This window comes from Symphalangus syndactylus, chromosome 9, assembly GCF_028878055.3.
Source record: "Symphalangus syndactylus isolate Jambi chromosome 9, NHGRI_mSymSyn1-v2.1_pri, whole genome shotgun sequence".
Lineage (NCBI taxonomy): Eukaryota > Metazoa > Chordata > Mammalia > Primates > Hylobatidae > Symphalangus > Symphalangus syndactylus.
Genome location: NC_072431.2, coordinates 112,271,485 through 112,291,110, shown reverse-complemented (window position 1 = coordinate 112,291,110; position 19,626 = coordinate 112,271,485). Strand labels below are relative to the sequence as shown.

Here is a 19,626-nt window from a genome sequence, read left to right as displayed (position 1 = left end):
CTCATTCTCTGCTCACTCCTTGTTGGCATTCTTAAGGTCAGGTGATTTTGCTCCCCTTACAATCTGTTCTCAACATAGCAGCCCCAGAGATCCTTTTAAAACAAGTTATATCATGTTGCTGCTGTGCTCAAAAGCCTCTGGTGGCTCCTTCCTCAGAGGAAAGGCCCCCGTCAGTCCATCCACACGGTGACCTCCAAACACTAGCCCTCTGCCCCCACTCAGGCTGTGACTTCGCTGTCCTATTTCCCCACCTGGCTTGCTCTATGCCAGCCACCTGGCCTTCTCCTGTGTTCCCGGAGCCTCCGGGCATGCTCCAGCCTCTTTCAGTTCCTTTGTCATCTCTTTGGTGAGAAGACCTCTGAGCACCTTACTGAAAATTACAATGTCTACTCCATCCCACCCACTTCCCTATTCCCTTCCCAGCACTGTTGTTCTCTATGATACCCTTCACCTCCTGACAGACTCATGATTTCACCTATTTTGCATATGGTCTGCCTTTTCTATCAGAAAGGATGTTCAGGATTTTTTTTGTTGTTGTTAGTTTCCTGCTGTGAATAGTTCCTAGCACATAGTCAACATTCCATAAAATGTGTTAAACAAAAGAATAAATAAGAGTCCCACCATGTCCCTAAACGTGCAACCTTCAGGGTGGTTGCAGTGGCTGGCACTACCTCCCCACGTGGGTTACTGCAGCCAGAAACATGAAGTTACCCAACTTTCTCTCCTCTCTTGTGCCAAGTTGTCCATCTGTCATCATGCCCTGAAGCCTGCCTTCTGGCTGTCCAGGCTCTGCCCCCACCCCACACCCTGGTGCACCAGCATCACTTTGGGTGCAAGCAACAATGTCCTGAGAGGTGCTGACTCCAGGTCAACTCCCTCAATCTATCCTCCATGTTGATGCAGAACCAGCTTCAGAAACCGAATGTGATCCTATCACTTTCCTTTAAAAGCCCTCAGGGGCAGCCAGACATGGTGGCTCAAACCTGTAATCTCAGCACTTTGGGTGGCCGAGGCAGGAGGATTGCTTGAGGCCAGGAGTTCAAGACCAGCCTGGGCTACATAGCGAGATGTCCCCCATCTCTACAAAATGTGAAAAAATTAACCCAGCACGGTGGCACACACCTGTAGGCCCAGTTACTTGGGAGACTCAGGTGGGAGGATCGCTTGAGCCCAGGAGTTTGAAGCTGTAGTGAGCTATGATCAAGCAACTGTGCTCCAGCCTGTATGGCAGAGGGAGACCCTGTTTAAAAAACAAAAGCAAAACCAAAAAGCACCCTCCCATTGCTAGACCAAGTGTGAGCTTTCTGAAAGGATGCACAAGCCCCTTCACAGTCCAGCCCCTGCCTGCGCCCTGCCCCCATGCTTTTCCTCCCTGCCTCTTTCCACCTCATGGAAAAACTTGCCCTTCCTCCAACCCTCCATATTTCTCAGACTCCAGGAGCATCCTTCCCTTATCCCTCTGGTCCCCTGCTAGTCATTTAGCAGGACTCCATGCCAACTCCCACTGGGCCTGTGCCTGAGCTGAGCAGGGAGCCCTGGGAGGCAGCGGTGTCTGGCAGAGTCAGAGGACCTGAGCTTGAGCCTGGCTCCACTCACTGCTGAACACCTCCCAGGCTCGATGTCTGTCAAGTGCAGAAGGATAATACTGAGGGCCCTGACGGCAGTTAGAAAGTGAAACCCTGTCTCTACTAAAACTACAAAAATTAGCCGGACGTGATGGTGTGTGCTTGTAATCCCAGCTACTCAGGAGGTACCCAGGAGGCAGAGGTTGCAGAGAGCCAAGATTGCACCACTGCACTCCAGCCTGGTAGACAGAGCGAGACTCCATCTCAAAATTTAAAAAAAGAGGGTGGAGCCAAGATGGCCAAATAGGAACAGCTCCGGTCTACAGCTCCCAGTGTGAGCAACACAGAAGACAGGTGATTTCTGCATTTCCATTGGAGGTACCTGTTTCATCTCACTAGGGAGTGCCAAACAGTGGGTTCAGGACAGTTGGTGCAGCACACTGTGTGCGAGCCGAAGCAGGGCGAGGCATTGCCTCACTCGGGAAGCGCAAGGGATCGGGGAGTTCCCTTTCCTAGTCAAAGAAAGGGGTAACAGACGGCACCTGGAAAATCGGGTCAGTCCCACCCTAACACTGCGCTTTTCCAACGGGCTTGGAAAACGGCACACCAGGAGATTGTGGCCCGCACCTGGCTCAGAGGGTCCTATGCCCACAGAGTCTCGCTGATAGCTAGCACAGCAGTCTGAGATCAAACAGCAAGGCGGCAGCGAGGCTGGGGGAGGGGCACCCGCCATTGCCCAGGCTTGCTTAGGTAAACAAAGCAGCCAGGAAGCTCGAACTGGGTGGAGCCAACCACAGCTCAAGGAGGCCTGCCTGCCTCTGTAGGCTCCACCTCTGGGGGTAGGGCACAGACAAACAAAAAGTCAGCAGGAAACTCTGCAGACTTAAATGTCCCTGTCTGACAGCTTTGAAGAGAGTAGTGGTTCTCCCAGCACGCAGCGGGAGATCTGAGAACGGGCAGACTGCCTCCTAAAGTGGGTCCGTGACCCCTGAGCAGCCTAACTGGGAGGCACCCTCCAGTAGGGACAGACTGACACCTCACTCGGCCAGGTACTCCTCTGAGACAAAACTTCCAGAGGAACTATCAGACAGCTGAATTTGCGGTCTCACGAAAATTCTGCTGTTCGGCAGCCACCGCTGCTGACACCCAGCCAAACAGGGTCTGGAGTGGACCTCTAGCAAACTCTAACAGACCTGCACCTGAGGGTCCTGTCTGGTAGAAGGAAAACTAACAAACAGAAAGGACATCTACACCAAAAACCCATCTGTACATCACCATCATCAAAGACCAAAAGTAGATAAAACCACAAAGATGGGGGAAAAACAGAGCAGAAAAACTGGAAACTCTAAAAAGCAGAGCACCTCTCCTCCTCCAAAGGCACCCAGTTCCTCACCAGCAACGGAACAGAGCTGGACGGAGAATGACTTTGACGAGTTGAGAGAAGAAGGCTTCAGACGATCAAACTACTCCAAGCTATGGGAGGAAATTCAAAACAATAGCAAAGAAGTTAAAAACTTTGAAAAAAAATTAGATGAATGGATAACTAGAATAGCCAATGAAGAGAAGGCCTAAAAGGAGCTGATGGAGCTGAAAGCCAAGTTTCGAGAACTACGCGAAGATTGCAGAAGCCTCAGTAGCAGATGCGATCAACTGGAAGAAAGGGTATCAGTGATGGAAGATGAAATGAATGAAATGAAGCGAGAAGGGAAGTTTAGAGAAAAAAGAATAAAAAGAAATGAACAAAGCCTCCAAGAAATTTGGGACTATGTGAAAAGACCAAACCTACATCTGATTGGTGTACCTGAAAGTGACGGGGAGAATGGAACCAAGTTGGAAAACACTCTGCAAGATATTATCCAGGAGAACTTCCCCAATCTAGCAAGGCAGGCCAACATTCAGATTCAGGAAATACAGAGAACACCACAAAGATACTCCTCGAGAAGAGCAACTCCAAGACACATAATTGTCAGATTCACCAAAGTTGAAATGAAGAAAAAATGTTAAGGGTGGCCAGAGAGAAAGGTCAGGTTACCCACAAAGGGAAGCCCATCAGACTAACAGCTGATCTCTCGGCAGAAACCCTACAAGCCAGAAGAGAGTGGGGGCCAATATTCAACATTCTTAAAGAAAAGAATTTTCAACCCAGAATTTCATATCCAGCCAAACTAAGCTTCATAAGTGAAAGAGAAATAAAATACTTCACAGACAAGCAAATGCTGAGTGATTTTGTCACCACCAGGCCTGCCTTACAAGAGCTCCTGAAGGAAGCACTAAACATGCAAAGGAACAACCAGTACCAGCCACTGCAAAAACATGCCAAATTGTAAAGACCATCGAGGCTAGGAAGAAACTGCATCAACTAATGAGCAAAATAACCAACTAATATCATAATGACAGGATCATATTCACATATAACAATATTAACTTTAAATGTAAATGGGCTAAATGCTCCAATTAAAAGACACAGACTGGCAAATTGGATAAGGAGTCAAGACCCATCAGTGTGCTGTATTCAGGAAACCCATCTCATGTGCAGAGACACACATAAACTCAAAATAAAGGGATGGAGGAAGATCTGTCAAGCAAATGGAAAACAAAAAAAGGCAGGGGTTGCAATCCTAGTCTCTGATAAAATAGACTTTAAACCAACAAAGATCAAAAGAGACAAAGAAGGCCATTACATAATGGTAAAGGGATCAATTCAACAAGAAGAGCTAACTATCCTAAATATATATGCACCTGATACAGGAGCACCCAGATTCATAAAGCAAGTCCTGAGTGACCTACAAAGGGACTTAAACTCCCACACAATAATTATGGGAGATTTTGACACCCCACTGTCAACATTAGACAGATCAACGAGACAGAAAGTTAACAAGGATATCCAGGAATTGAACTCAGCTCTGCACAAAGTGGACCTAATAGACATCTACAGAACTATCCACCCCAAATCAACAGAATATACATTTTTTTCAGCACCACACCACACCTATTCCAAAATTGACCACATAGTTGGAAGTAAAGCTCTCCTCAGCAAATGTAAAAGAACAGAAATCATAACAAACTGTCTCTCAGACCACAGTGCAATCAAACTAGAACTCAGGATTAAGAAACTCACTCAAAACCGCTCAACTAATGGAAACTGAACAACCTGCTCCTGAATGACTACTGGGTACATAATGAAATGAAGGCAGAAATAAAGATGTTCTTTGAAACAAACGAGAACAAAGACACAACATACCAGAATCTCTGGGACACATTCAAAGCAGTGTGTAGAGGGAAATTTATAGCACTAAATGCCCACAAGAGAAAGCAGGAAAGATCCAAAATTGACACCCTAACATCACAATTAAAAGAACTAGAAAATCAAGAGCAAACACATTCAAAAGCTAGCAGGAGGCTAGAAATAGCTAAAATCAGAGCAGAACTGAAGGAAATAGAGACACAAAAAGCCCTCCAAAAAAGTAATGAGTCCAGGAGCTGGTTTTTTGAAAAGATCAACAAAATTGATAGACCGCTAGCAAGACTAATAAAGAAGAAAAGACAGAAGAATCAAATAGAGGCAATAAAAAATGAAAAAGGGGATATCACCACTGATCCCGCAGAAATACAATCTACCATCAGAGAATACTACAAACACCTCTACGCAAATAAACTAGAAAATCTAGAAGAAATGGATAAATTCCTCGACAAATACACCCTCCCAAGACTAAACCAGGAAGAAGTTGAATCTCTGAATAGACCAATAACAGGCTCTGAAATTGTGGCAACAATCAATAGCTTACCAACAAAAAAGAGTCTAGGACCTGATGGATTCACAGCTGAATTCTACCAGAGGTACAAGGAGGAACTGGTACAATTCCTTCTGAAACTATTCCAATCAATAGAAAAAGAGGGAATCCTCCCTAACACATTTTATGAGGCCAGCATCGTCCTGGTACCAAAGCCTGGCAGAGACACAACCAAAAAAGAGAATTTCAGACCAATATCCTTGATGAACATTGATGCAAAAATCCTCAATAAAATACTGGCAAACCGAATCCAGCAGCACATCAAAAAGCTTATCCACCATGATCAAGTGGGCTTCATCCCTGGGATGCAAGGCTGGTTCAACATACGCAAATCAATAAATGTAATCCAGCATATAAACAGAACCAAAGACAAAAACCACATGATTATCTCAATAGATGCAGAAAAGGCCTTTGACAAAATTCAACAACGCTTCATGCTAAAAACTCTCAATAAATTAGGTATTGATGGGACGTATCTCAAAATAATAAGAGCTATGTATGACAAAACCACAGCCAATATCATACTGAATGGGCAAAAACTGGAAGCATTCCCTTTGAAAACTGGCACAAGACAGGGATGCCCTCTCTCACCACTCCTATTCAACATAGTGCTGGAAGTTCTGGCCAGGGCAATCAGGCAGGAGAAGGAAATAAAGGGTATTCAATTAGGAAAAAAGGAAGTCAAATTGTCCCTGTTTGCAGATGACATGATTGTATATCTAGAAAACCCCATTGTCTCAGCCCAAAATCTCCTTAAGCTGATTAGCAACTTCAGCAAAGTCTCAGGATACAAAATCAATGTACATAAATCACAAGCATTCTTGTACACCAATCACAGACAAACAGAGAGCCAAATCATGAGTGAACTCCCATTCACAATTGCTTCAAAGAGAATAAAATACCTAGGAATCCAACTTACAAGGGATGTGAAGGACCTCTACAAGGAGAACTACAAACCACTGCTCAATGAAATAAAAGAGGATACAAACAAATGGAAGAACATTCCATGCTCATGGGTTGGAAGAATCAATGTCGTGAAAATGGCCATACTGCCCACAGTAATTTATCGATTCAATGCCATCCCCATCAAGCTACCAATGACTTTCTTCACAGAATTGGAAAAAACTACTTTAAAGTGCATATGGAACCAAAAAAGAGCCTGCATTGCCAAGTCAATCCTAAGCCAAAAGAACAAAGCTGGAGGCATCACGCTACCTGACTTCAAACCATACTACAAGGCTACAGTAACCAAAACAGCATGATACTGGTACCACAACAGAGACATAGATCAATGGAACAGAACAGAGCCCTCAGAAATAATGCTGCAACTATCTGATCTTTGACAAACCCGACAAAAACAAGAAACGGGGAAAGGATTCCCTATTTAATAAATGGTGCTGGGAAAACTGGCTAGCCATATGTAGAAAGCTGAAACTGGATCCCTTCCTTACACTTTATACAAAAATTAATTCAAGATGGATTAAAGACTTACATGTTAGACCTAAACCCATAAAAACCCTAGAAGAAAACCTAGGCAATACCATTCAGGACATAGGCATGGGCAAGGACTTCATGTCTAAAACACCAAAAGCAATGGCAACAAAAGCCAAAATTGACAAATGGGATCTAATTAAACTAAAGAGCTTCTGCACAGCAAAAGAAACTACCATCAGAGTGAACAGGCAACCTATAAAATGGGAGAAAATTTTCACAACCTACTCACCTGACAAAGGGCTAATATCCAGAATCTACAATGAACTCAAACAAATTTACAAGAAAAAGACAAACAACCCCATCAAAAAGTGGGCAAAGGACATGAACAGACACTTCTCAAAAGAAGACATTTATGCAGCCAAAAAACACATGAAAAAATGCTCATCATCACTGGCCATCAGAGAAATGCAAATCAAAACCACAATGAGATACCATCTCACACCAGTTAGAATGGCCATCATTAAAAAGTCAGGAAACAACAGGTGCTGGAGAGGATGTGGAGAAATAGGAACACTTTTACACTGTTGGTGGGACTGTAAACTAGTTCAACCATTGTGGAAGTCAGTGTGGCGATTCCTCAGGGATCTAGAACTAGAAATACCATTTGACCCAGCCATCCCATTACTGGGTATATACCCAAAGGACTATAAATCATGCTGCTATAAAGACACATGCACATGTATGTTTATTGCGGCACTATTCACAATAGCAAAGACTTGGAACCAACCCAAATGTCCAACAATGATAGACTGGATTAAGAAAATGTGGCACATATACACCATGGCATACTATGCAGCCATAAAAAACGATGAGTTCATGTCCTTTGTAGGGACATGGATGAAGCTGGAAACCATCATTCTCAGTAAACTATCGCAAGGACAAAAAACCAAACACCGCATGTTCTCACTCATAGGTGGGAATTGAACAATGAGAACTCATGGACACGGGAAGGGGAACATCACACTCCTGGGACTGTTGTGGGGTGAGGGGAGGGGGGAGGGACAGCATTAGGAGATATACCTAATGCTAAATGACGAGTTAATGGGTGCAGCAAAACAACATGGCACATGGATACATATGTAACAAACCTGCACATTGTGCACATGTACCCTAAAACCCAAAGTATCATTTAAAAAAAAAGATTCTCTGTCAAAAAAAAAAAGAAAGAAGCATGAAGGGAGGTGGCCCACCGTGTGTGCTTGATACAGATGCTTGCTTTCCGCTCATGATCTCATGGCCTCTGTACTTCTCACTGCACTTTCTACCTGGCTCTGTAATTGTCTCCCCTGCCCAGCTGTGAACTCCTGCAGGGAAGGGACTGTCTTACTCAATTCTCTTTCCACCAACAATAGGCCTAGAGGAGGACCATCGCCCCTGCAACCCCTTTGTTTTTTCTTAAACCAAAGAGTTACTTGTGTGAATTAATGAATCAGATGGCCACCAGAGGTCAGTCTCACACCCAGAATGGAGCCAACCCAAATGAAAGTTCCTAAATGGCCCCGGGTCTGAGGAGAACCCGTGGGACTGAGCAGCAGCTCTGATGCATCCAGCACAGGGGCTGGCTGGGTGTGTAGGGCTTGCTGGGCTTTGCTGTGGGTTCTCCAGGCTTGGAGGGTTGGTTGCATGTGTTTGCCGGTATGCCCCGCTCTCTGGTCCCTCGTGCATGCTCATGGGGAACTGATTCCAGAAGAGTTCCCTAGTAAACCTCTCCACTTCCTTTCCCTCACCTGAAAGAAAGTGGGGAGGTAACTCCACTACTCCACTACCTGCTTTATAGGACGGCTGTGAGGCTTCCGTAGCATGGCAAGGTGCCTGGCATAGTGTTTATGGAGGAAGATCTTGGTGAGAGTTTGCTGAGTGGATGGAAGCCCCAGAATTACAACATCTCCCAAGTGTGAGTCTGGTGGGCAGTGTCTGGCCTAAATGAGGACACCCAGTTAAACCTCCCTACTCACAAGTCTGTGCATTCAGCACAATGGTAAAATGAGTGGAAGGGACTGGGCTTGGTGGCTCACGCCTGTAATCCCAGTACTTTGGGAGTCCAAGATGGGCAGATCGTGTGAACTCAGGACTTCAAGACCAGCTGGGCTACGAGGCAAAACCCTGTCTCTCCAAAAAAATACACAAATCAGCCAGGCATCATGACATATGCCTGTATTCCCAGCTACTCAGCAAGCCACGCAATGATCGTCTGCTTGTGATAACATGAGCTCACCAGACTGTCCCATCTGGGTTCTCATCCCAGCATTACCGGAGGTAAGTATTTGCTCACCTCTAGAGACAAGGAGCTAGAGGGAAGCTGCACTATTTGGATCGACAGGGAGGAGGAGACGGCCATGTACAAAAGTGCCAACATTAAGTAAGTAAATGCAAACATAAACTGGTGATAAAAGATGAAAGGGATGTCGAGGTCCTGGCTATGTATGTTGATTTCAGCATGGCTTCTCCTGGCTGCCTGCAGCAGCTAAAAACAGTAAGACTGATCTATGGCTTCCCTAAAGAAGTGCACCAAGCTTTCTTTGGCCTCTCAGGTTCCAATTTGGCATGGCCAGATCCTGACTGTGTGACTTTGGGCTGGTCACCTTATTGCTCTAATGTGTTACTACAAATGCATTTAAGGAGATGTCAAGGGGATTTTCAAAAGGAATTAATGCACTTCAGTATGGCTTCTCCTGGCTGCCTGCAGCACCTAAAACAGCAAGACTGATCTATGACTTCCCTAAAGAAGTCCACCAAGCTTTCTTTGGCCTCTAGACCTTTGCATGTGCCGTTCTCTGGATGATAATCCAGCCCTCTCTTCACCTGGCCAACTCTTGCTTCTCCTTCAGGTCTCAGCTTACTTGTTGCCTCCTCTGGGAAGCCTTTCCTGACTCCCCCGCCCCACACTACCTCTGGCTAGGTACCCATACCCCGTGCTCTCGCAGGTTCCTATGCTGACCCTGTTATGACATTCATCACACTGCATTACAAGGGTTGCATCAACAGTGTAATAGCTCATTGCTACAGCAATAACAATGGTCTGTTTTCTTAACTCCCACTCTGCCAGGGCAGGGACTGTGCCTACTTTGTTCACTCAGTATGTGGTATATAAGAGATAGTCGACAAATATTTGCTGAATAGATGATAGTTGAAAAGAATGATTTTCAACAGTATTCAGTGATTAAAAAAATACTTATGGAGCACCAGCTCCACACCTCCTGTAAGTAGGTATCGAAGTCATTAATTCCCTTTTAAAATCCCCTTGACATCTCCTTAAATGCATGTGTAATAAAACACCAGAGCAATAAGGTGACCAGCCCAAAGTCACACAGCCCGGATCCGGCCAGGCCAAATTGGAACCTGAGTCTGCAAATTCCTAATCCCAGTTCTGCCTCTTTCCTACCAGTGGAACTTGGCTGGTCTCTTCTATCCCAAAGACCCCACAGTTTTCTTTTCTGCATGACGAGAGGGTCATGCCAGATCAGTTCTTGACCTTTGAGAATTGACGAAAGCAATGAACTGTAACCCTGTTGCGTGTGCTGGAAATGCACACATGCACAGAAACGTTTACACATAATTTCATGGGTTCATAGACCCCATAAAACCCAGCCACAGATTAAGAAGCCGTAAACTCACCAAAGGCCTTGCCAGCTCTCATAGTCTCTGGATGGTTTATGTTTCACCCACTGACACCGGTTTTATGAACTGGCAAAATTTTTCCCACTCATTTTTCAAAGTCTCAGCCTCACCTCCTCTCCCCAGCCCAGTTGGGAGCAGTTTCTCCCTGCAGTGAGACCCTATTAGCCCCCAGACCCCAGAGCCCTGCCAGAATGTGGCTGTCACACGGAGTCCCAGTCCTGATTTATTCTCCATGGTGTCTCTCTGGATGAGAAGTTATGCATAACAGCAGGACTCAGCCCCTGATGGAAGAAATGGCCAAGTTCAATCCTTAACAAATAAAACCACTGCCGTTCAGTAATTCCCATGGTTGACGAAAAATGTGATTTCCTTGCCACAGCAAATGTGGAAGGCGGGAGATGTAAAGATGCTCCCACTTTGGCTATGGAAGAAACTGTAACAACATAAATCAGTGAGATAGATAACCTTCTCCTCTATTCATTATCTGGGCAGGCCAGAGCTAATGTGTTTGTTTTTGAAATCCTCTGTTGTCAGCCACCCTTCCCCCTCAAGGATGCCTGCACTTTTCTGAAACCCACGAGGAGCATTGCAGCAAAGAAATAGAACTTTCGGTTTCTGGAGATTATACTGATTCTCCAGGATCTTAAAGGTTAGGCTGAGAATTTTATCCTGTGGGTCAGTGAGTTTTATCTAGGGGCATCTAGGTGCAGACCCCTGATGAAGCAGCTTGTGAGGGTGTTAGAACCAGGGTCTCATGCTAGAAAGATCATTCTGGCTCTGGATGGGAGCCCATCAGAGGGGCCAAGAGGGATAGGGGTGCAGGCAGGTAGGGAGCTGTGGGAGAAGCCTGATGCAGTCAGGGGAGAGGGTTGAGAAGTCTAGGGAGCTGTCTCCTCTTGTTCCTTATTCCACAATGGGGATGGCAGTGTGCTCACTAAAACTAGACGCAGATAGGACACTGCCCCTCTGCAGGTAGGAGTGTCCAAGGAGATGTAAGGGGAAGCAGTTGGGCGGAGCTTCTTGGAAGACGCTTTAGAAGAGGCTTCTAAACCAGTGGTGTCTTTTTGCCCTTCTCCATGTCTTTGTTCTTCCTGTCTGGAATGCAGATGAGATGGCCAGTGTTACAGCTGCCTTCTTGCAACCACAAGGGAAAGGCTAAGAGAACCAGAGACTTCAGCTCGGACATGCTTAAGCTGCTGAGTCAGTGCAAGACACTGCCTGCTTCTAGACTCATTATGTGAGAAAAATCCCTGCAGGGCATCAAGTGGAGAAGTTATGTAGGTAGGTGGATTAATACATCTGGCACTCTGGAGAGTCATCACATGGGGTTAATGGAAGACACGAGGGTGGGCAAGATGGTGCAGGGAGTAGATAGATAGATAGGTAGATAGATAGATGATAAATAGATATATGTTGATTGATCGATGATAGACAAATGGAAAGACAGGTGATAGAGATGAACGAATAAATGAATAGATAGATAATAAATGAATGGGTGAATAGACATAGATAATATAGATGGATGATAACTGATATAGATACTAGATGATGGATGAATGGATAGATTATATAGACAGATAATAGATGGATGAATATATGATAGATGATATTGATAGATAATAGAAGATATTAATAGAGGATAAATGATAGAGAAAGAGAGAGAGAGAGAGAGGATAGACAGAAAAGAAGATGGTCCTGGAGAACACCAATCTTCAAGGAATAGACTGAGGAAAAGGTGTCTGCAGAGATAAAACAGCCAGAAAAAGAGAGTACATTTGGATACTGTGGAGTCCCAGGAGCAAGGGAGGATAGGGACTCTGTTAGTGGTGAGTGGTTAACAGTACAAATGACAGAGAGGGCCAGAGGCTGACACCAGAGAAAGGACTTGGCAGTGATCCTGACAAGGACTAAAGGGAGAGCCCTGATAATTCCACCCTGAAATGTCAATGCTGGTCTGTCCAAGGGTTCTACCGTACCCTCCAGGCCCTCTCTGTGGGGCCATGGGCACAGGCTGGTGGCTACCAGAAGTCCACAAAGAGAACAAGAAAATGGAGCGGGAATACTTCCTTACCCCACTGCCTTGACTGGGATCTTTTTGGACATGGTTACTGTGATATGCTTCTCCCTGTTTCCAGCCTATATTCAGATGTGCTTGTTGACCTTGTTAGATTTGATTCTTCTTTGCTCAGAGGGTGTGTGGCTTGGATGTTTAACACCAGCTCTGTCCCAATGCTCTGTGGGGCTTTAGGCAACTGGCTCAGCAAGTTGAAGGCAGAGCTCAGGCCTTCTGATTCCAAATTCTTCAGACCACCAAACCCACGCGTGGAATATTTCCTAAGTCTGGGTTTTAACAAGCACATCGAAATTGGCATGCCGCCGACAGTTTGCTGGCTTGGAGAGGGAACCAGGATATTTTTTGCAAATTGGGTACTTCGTCATGTAGAAAAACTTCTCTTCGGGAGGTAAAACATCTGGAGTTACATAGCATGAAAGAGACTAAAAGGCCAGGTTACATACTCCACACACAGCTCTCTGGGTTTTAATGATGCTCAAAGATTTGAAATGTTCAGCAAATCTGTTTGTTGCTGCTCTGACTTTCGATGTTTCCCCGGGGAGATGCTGCTGGTTTTTTCTGTCTCGTTTAACCCAGTAGGATTCCTGGGGATGGATGCATCTTCTGAAGCTTGAAAAAAACTCTCCAAGAGAGCTCCAGATCTCAGCATCAAAGTCACAAAAAGATGCTTCTAAAAATAGAGAAAGCCTGGCAAGGACAAAGGCCTTGGCCTACTCAGCCCAGCCACACAGGCAGCCTTTTTCTTTTTTTTTTTCTTTTTTTTTTGAGACGGAGTCTTGCTCTGTCGCCCAGGCTGGAGTGCAGTGGCGCAATCTCGGCTCACTGCAAGCTCCGCCTCCTGGGTTCATGCCATTCTCCTGCCTCAGCCTCTCCGAGTAGCTGGGACTACAGGCGCCCGCCACCACGCCCGGCTAACTTTTTTGTATTTTTTAGTAGAGACGGGGTTTCACCGTGGTCTCGATCTCCTGACCTCGTGATCCGCCCGCCTCGGCCTCCCAAAGTGCTGGGATTACAAGCGTGAGCCACCGCGCCCGGCCCAGGCAGCCTTTTTCTTGATACCAAGCCCGAAGGTGTCTGGAAAGAGCAGCCCAGATTGGAGAGTATTTGGGACTTCTGCTCAAGGGCATAACTGCAGTCAGGAAATCTAGCAATGAGCAAAAGACTGAAAAAAGAACAGAAATATGGAAAAGGGGAATATTGCAAAGCTCTGAATGCATGGGTAGGATTTGACCAGAGACTTACAAAGGACTGGTGCCCACTCTTAGAGTCAGGAAGTCCAACTCCAGTTCCAACTTGCCACTGACTCTCTGGATGTTTAGCAAGTCTCTTTCCCTCTCTGGGCTTCAGTTTTCCCATCTATAATAAAATAGGGATGGTAAATCCCAAAGCCCTATCTGCTTCCAGAATTGCTGGATGATAATAGATTTGAAAGCTATACAGATGTGAGACATTGCACATATAAAATAACCCAATTCTCCAGTGAAGAGTGCCAGCTAAGCCCATCCAGATAGCCCGAGGGGCTCTGTGGGCAGCTGTGGAAGAGGGCTCTTCCATGTAGAAACATGTGTGTTCCTCTGGAAATGACCCTCCTTATTGGACCCATTTAAGTGAGTGTTCACAATGATTCTGGTGGGTTATTCCTCAGTGTCTGAAGCTCAGCTGGGAACTGGCCTTGTCCCCCATCTAATCACCAAAGGGTTGAGCCTCAGAAGTCTAAGGTAGATACCGACTTTTCTTCAGCTCCAGGGGGTACAGTTGATGCTTGTGTTTGGTGTGATTAAATACAACAAAATGAGAAAGGAGACTTGTTGGCAGGCTTGTGTTCAGAGTTAGCGAAATTGACTTTGTCTTCAGAGTCTGTCAGCCAAGCAGTCTCAGGAGCTTCTGTGTGCAGGGGACAAACCCATTGCACGTGTTTAAGAAACATCTTGCCTGTTGGGAACTTCTGAACCTTGTATGTGAGTGTGTGCACATGTGTGCATGTGTGAGTGTGCATATGTGGGTGTGCATGCATTACATATCTATAAGTTCACGCAGGATGTATGTATATGTGCATGGGCTATGTAGGGGTATAGTGCACATGTGTGCATGTGTGTGCATTTATATGTATGCACGTCCATGCACGTGTATTAACATGCATGTTTGTGTGTGCACGTGTGTGTCCACATGTGTTTCTGTGGGCCTGTGTGCAGGCATGTGTGTTTATGTGTGTGCACGTGTATATACTTGCCCTCTCTCCTGAGCAGGGAGGCTTGCTCAGTTGCATTGTGCCAGAGGGTGATTTAATAAGCCCTGGGTCTCCTTGTCCAACATGATGAGCTATGGAAATGGCAAAGCCTTTCCAAACCTGAAAGACAGATGCGTTCATTTTCAGGTTTTGCCATGAATTGATGGTCCCTGGAATGGCTAATGGCTCAGAGAGGCAGCATTTGTATCCAGCAGAGCCAGAGCAGCTGTGGGATTACTGGATGAGGGGTGATTTAGGATAGTTATTTAGGAACATCTACCATTTTCCAATAATGCTTGAGAAATTGCCTCTCCTGAGAAGAGAAATTTCAAGAGGGTGTGGAATAGCAATGGGGAGGATAGAGAAAATGCAGCCTCCTCTAGTCTGAGCAGCACAGCTGCAGGAGTCCAGAAAGCCTGGTGTCCCAGACCCCTCTAGGCAGATTGGCTCCATCGATCTCCTGGCAGCCCTCCCCCTGCACCCCAATCTGTGCACATGCTCATCTCCCAGAACCTCCCCCCAGGGCACCCCCCAACGTCTATCTGATGAAATTAGTATTTGAAATAAAATAAAGTGATTAGTTCATTTGACTCTGACAAACATATTTAATCTTGGCCGATCAATAGTGTCAGAAAACCAGCACCATTAGTTAAATTATCCTCTGGACTCAGAAAAACAAACAGCCTAATTAAAGAAGGCAACCTCCCAAGGCCTTCATTTCAGCCCAGACACTTCCTACCTTGTACTTTTGGCAGGCTCTGATTTGAACATTCGCCATATCCACTTTCTGTGCAGCCATCACCCCTGGGACCCTCCCTGGGCCTCCGTTTCCCCAACTGTCAGTATAGTGCAGAGATTAAGAGGAGAGACTCTGGTGTTCAACCAATTCAAATCAGCTTCACTCACTGGCTGACTGTGGGCAAGTGACTCAACTTCTCTATGCCTCAGTTTCTTCATCTATAAAATGGGGATGTCGATTCTAGTGTCTGGTTCCTTGGGAGGTACAGGGAAAGAGGCCTGGCCTGGGTTCTTGTCGGGCCACAGTTTGACCACATTGACCCCTTCCCTCTCCAGGCTCCCCATCTGTAAATAAGGAAGTGAGATGGAGCATTGTAAAGGCTCCTGCAGCCCTGACGTTCCACGAGCCTCTGAGCCAAACGTCCTTGTTGATGTGCATGGGAGTTACTACAAGTGAGCTGGGTAGGAAGGCTAAGTGATCTCAGTAACCCAATGGAGGTCTCTTTTTTGTTTTGAGAGAGAGTCTTGCTCTGTCACCCAGACTGCAGTGCAGTGGTGAGATCTCGGCTCACTGCAACCTCCACCTCCCAGGCTCAAGCAATTCCCATGCCTCAGCCTCCTAAGTAGCTGGGATTACAGGCGTGCGCCACCATGCCCAGCTAATTTTTGTATTTTTTGTAGAGATGGGATTTCTGTATGTTGGCCAGACTGGTCCTGAACTCCTGACCTCAAGTGATCTGCCCACCTCGCCTCCCAAAGTGCTGGGATTACAGGCATGAGCCACCACCCCCAGCACAGAGGTTGTCTTTGAGGCAACATAACTGGTGGTTTTGGACTTAGCAGGGTATAAAGGTAGTGCTAGTAACACAGGGAACCATGCCTTCTGGCTGTGCAATAAAATCAATTCCACTTCATCTCAGCCCATGAAGCCCCAAAGGCCTGATATCCACAATGGGTCTGTTGGTGCCAGAGAAAGGAATTGCCTCCCTCGCTCCTTTGTCCAGCATTTGCTAGGTGTTGTCTCTGTGTCTGACCTTGTACTGGGAGTAGAGGCACAGGGAATGGCCAACCATTGCCCGCCAGGGCCTCACAGACTCATGAAGAACCAACTCTAATATGAGGCTGTGTTAGTTTCCTGTGCCTGCTGCAACAAATTATCACCAACTTAGTGACCGAAAACAACACAAATGTATTATCTTACAGTTCTGTGGGTCAGAAGTGCAATGTGGGTCTCAGTAGGCTAAAGTCAAGGTGTCAGCAGGGCTGTGGCCCTTTCTGGAGGCTGTATGGAGGAATTCATATACTTGCCTTTCCAGCTTCCAGAGGCTGCTCACATCCCTTGGCTGGTGGCCCCACATCACTCCAATTCCACTCCACTTCCACTTCTATCATCATATCCCCTTCTCTGCCTCTCATACTCCTGCCTCCCTTTTGTAAGGACCTTTGTGAGTAATTGGGCCCATCCAGATAATTCAGGATAATCATCCCATCACAATTTTCTGAACTTAATGACATCTGAAGAATCCCTTTTGCCATGTAAGGCAATATATTCCCAGGTTTCTGGGATTAGGACATGGGCATCTTAGGGAAGTGGCATTACTCTACCTACTACAGATACCACATTCCCAAAGCTGGGGGGGGAAAAAACACAGGGATTCACTTTCCTCAATAAGGTGCCACCAGAAATGGTCTCTGAAGCAGGAGTAGGATTCAGGCTTTTGGCGAAGGGAGGAGAACACTCCAGACAACAGGAACAGTAGGAGCAAAGGCCTGGTGGTTCCAGGGGGCATAGTATGTTTGGAGAACATCATATCTGGAAATAAGCAGCTGAAACAGCAGACAGGCAGAGGCCAGGACACTGAAGGCCTTGTATGCTATGCTTTGGGGATGGGAAACCACAGAAGAGTTTTAAACAGAGCAGTTAGATCAGACCTGAATTTCATGCAGGTTATTCTGGCTATAAGATAGGGGATTGATAGGAGGGGGTAAGGTCAGAAACACCAATAAGAAGGCTGCTATGGAGGTCCCGATAAGATGATGAAGCCTGAACTAAGTAATTAATTGGCAGGGACAGAATTATCGGAGGCAGGAGGTGTGGTACTCAGGACCCAGGATGTTTGGATATGGGGTGTGAAAGAGAGGAGAAGGCTTGGATTACTTGCGGGTCTCTAGCTTGGGTGCGTGGCTGGAGAGCAGAGCCGGAGCCTGTAACTGAGAGAAGAGTCTTGTCTCCAAGTCCTTTCTTCAGGATGGCCACAGTCTCAGGCGCCGTGAGTGTGCCTGGACGCTTCTCTGCTGGCGTGCTTGTGTACTGCTGTCCCCACCGTGCCTGGGGCGAGGCCCGGCTGTCCTGCTCCAGGAATGGCTGCTGTTCCCCTGCAGAGCAGAACACCGATACTCAGCGGCCTCTGTCTGCTGGCATGCTGCCTGGGCTCCGGAGGCATTTCCACATGCTGTAGGCCAGGGCCCACTCCTTCTCCGAGAGGAGCATAACCGTACTCTCTCCAGGACTGATGGTTGTTTGAGGAAAATCCACCTGCTTCCAATTACTCTGCAGGTGAGGCTGATAAAGTGTTGGACTGAAGGTAATTTCCAATGAAGAAAATGTGTTGGCTTGGAGTGTTATTTAAAGAGAACCGTCCACTGCACAAACACCTCCTGAGAGGAGCTCTGTGGGGAAAGGGGCTTGGGCCCCTAGCCCTGGCTCCGGTTCCCCAGCCTGGGGGATTTGCCAGGGCTCAATTGGAAAAGACTGCAGGAGTCACCTGAGCTCAATCCCTCCCTTCCATCCATTCCATTCAACAAGAAACAGAGCACCGTGGTGGTCAAGCCATAAGCTTTGGGATCTCATAGCCACAGTTTCTGAATCCCAGTTCTACCAGTGACTGCCCATCAACATTACCCTCGTTGGAGTATCAGAGGAAAGCACTAAACCTTTGCCCTTTTGTACTTAGGACTTCTCCTGGACATTTCTTACCCTTCAAGTTTCCTCCTTAATAGGAATATATGTGGGGGATGGGGAAAGAGCAATTAACACCTTTCCAGTCCTTGAGTGACCGGCCTGCCCCTGCCAATTACTGCATCAGGACCCACCTGCAGTTGAAAGGGCTGACCAATTATCAGAAATAACTGTGAAAGCTAGTCTGCAGCCTGGAGCCTCATTACCTGCCTCTCCATCAGCCTAGAGGGGAGGGGAAGCCCCAGTCTCCACTCCCTGCAGTGGGAGTGGGAGAATCAAGGAAAGATGATGAATTTTCTGAGAGCTCTTCCACCTTCAAGAAGGAAGGGGGCTCACTCTGCACTGCCATTATAATGAAGCAGAGGCTTGTGTGTTTTTAAAAAATTATATATGCATGTTTCTGGAAAATAATGCATTTAGGTATTGGCCTATATTTCTTCTAACTGTATTCTCCCTCTCAGTTCCAAGTAAGAACCTAGCCTTTTCTCTCCTTGACTTGGGAGGAGCCGCTTGCAGGCATCAGTGCATCAGTTACTTCTTGGCTTTTGCTTTACCAAAAGCCTGAGCTGCTTGAGGGTTCTGTGCAAGAGAGGAAGGGAGACAGAACTGGCCTGTGAGAGGGGAGATTCGCCATGGCTGGGAGCAGGACCCACTCCTCGGCAGTCCTCAGAGGGGAGTGACTGGGCGTCCCCAAGGAGGCTGGGTTCTGCCTCCACAGCATCCAGGCTCAGCAAAAATTCCTGGGCAGCACAGATGGCACAGAGGCCTCAGGGCTGCTGGCAGTGACCACATGCAGGTCAGGAGGGGCAGCTGCCAGACAGAGGGCTGGGAGCCATTCTCCCCTTTCCCCTGCACCCTGTGGGCCTGGGGAGGGTGAGATGCCTCTTTCAGTTTCTGAAATGACTGAGCTTGAGTGTGTACCCCCATCCTGACAGGGGTAGGGGAGGGGATGGAGGCTGTGAGTTTAATTTAGAGAAAATAGAGTAACATGATTTGTCTTGCACATTCACGTTTTTAAAAGAAGATATAGGATGTGAAGGTTAGCAGAAGAATAGGCCATTCCAGGACTCTGGTTTGGGTCACTGGAAGCCAATATGAAAATGACTAGAAAGAAATTCACTAAATGTTAACAGTAGTTTTCCCTGGGTAGAGGAATTATG

At 46.6% G+C, this 19,626-nt stretch overlaps 1 protein-coding gene across 1 annotated transcript in view; it reads right to left on the bottom strand.

The window, feature by feature from the left end:
* LOC129490288 (antiviral innate immune response receptor RIG-I-like) overlaps positions 1-19,626 on the bottom strand; it is a 337,723-nt gene that overhangs the window by 13,475 nt on the left and 304,622 nt on the right. Inside the window, 1 exon segment of the mRNA XM_063609082.1 lies at positions 17,666-17,883. Coding sequence (XP_063465152.1) covers positions 17,666-17,883 — 218 coding nt within the window.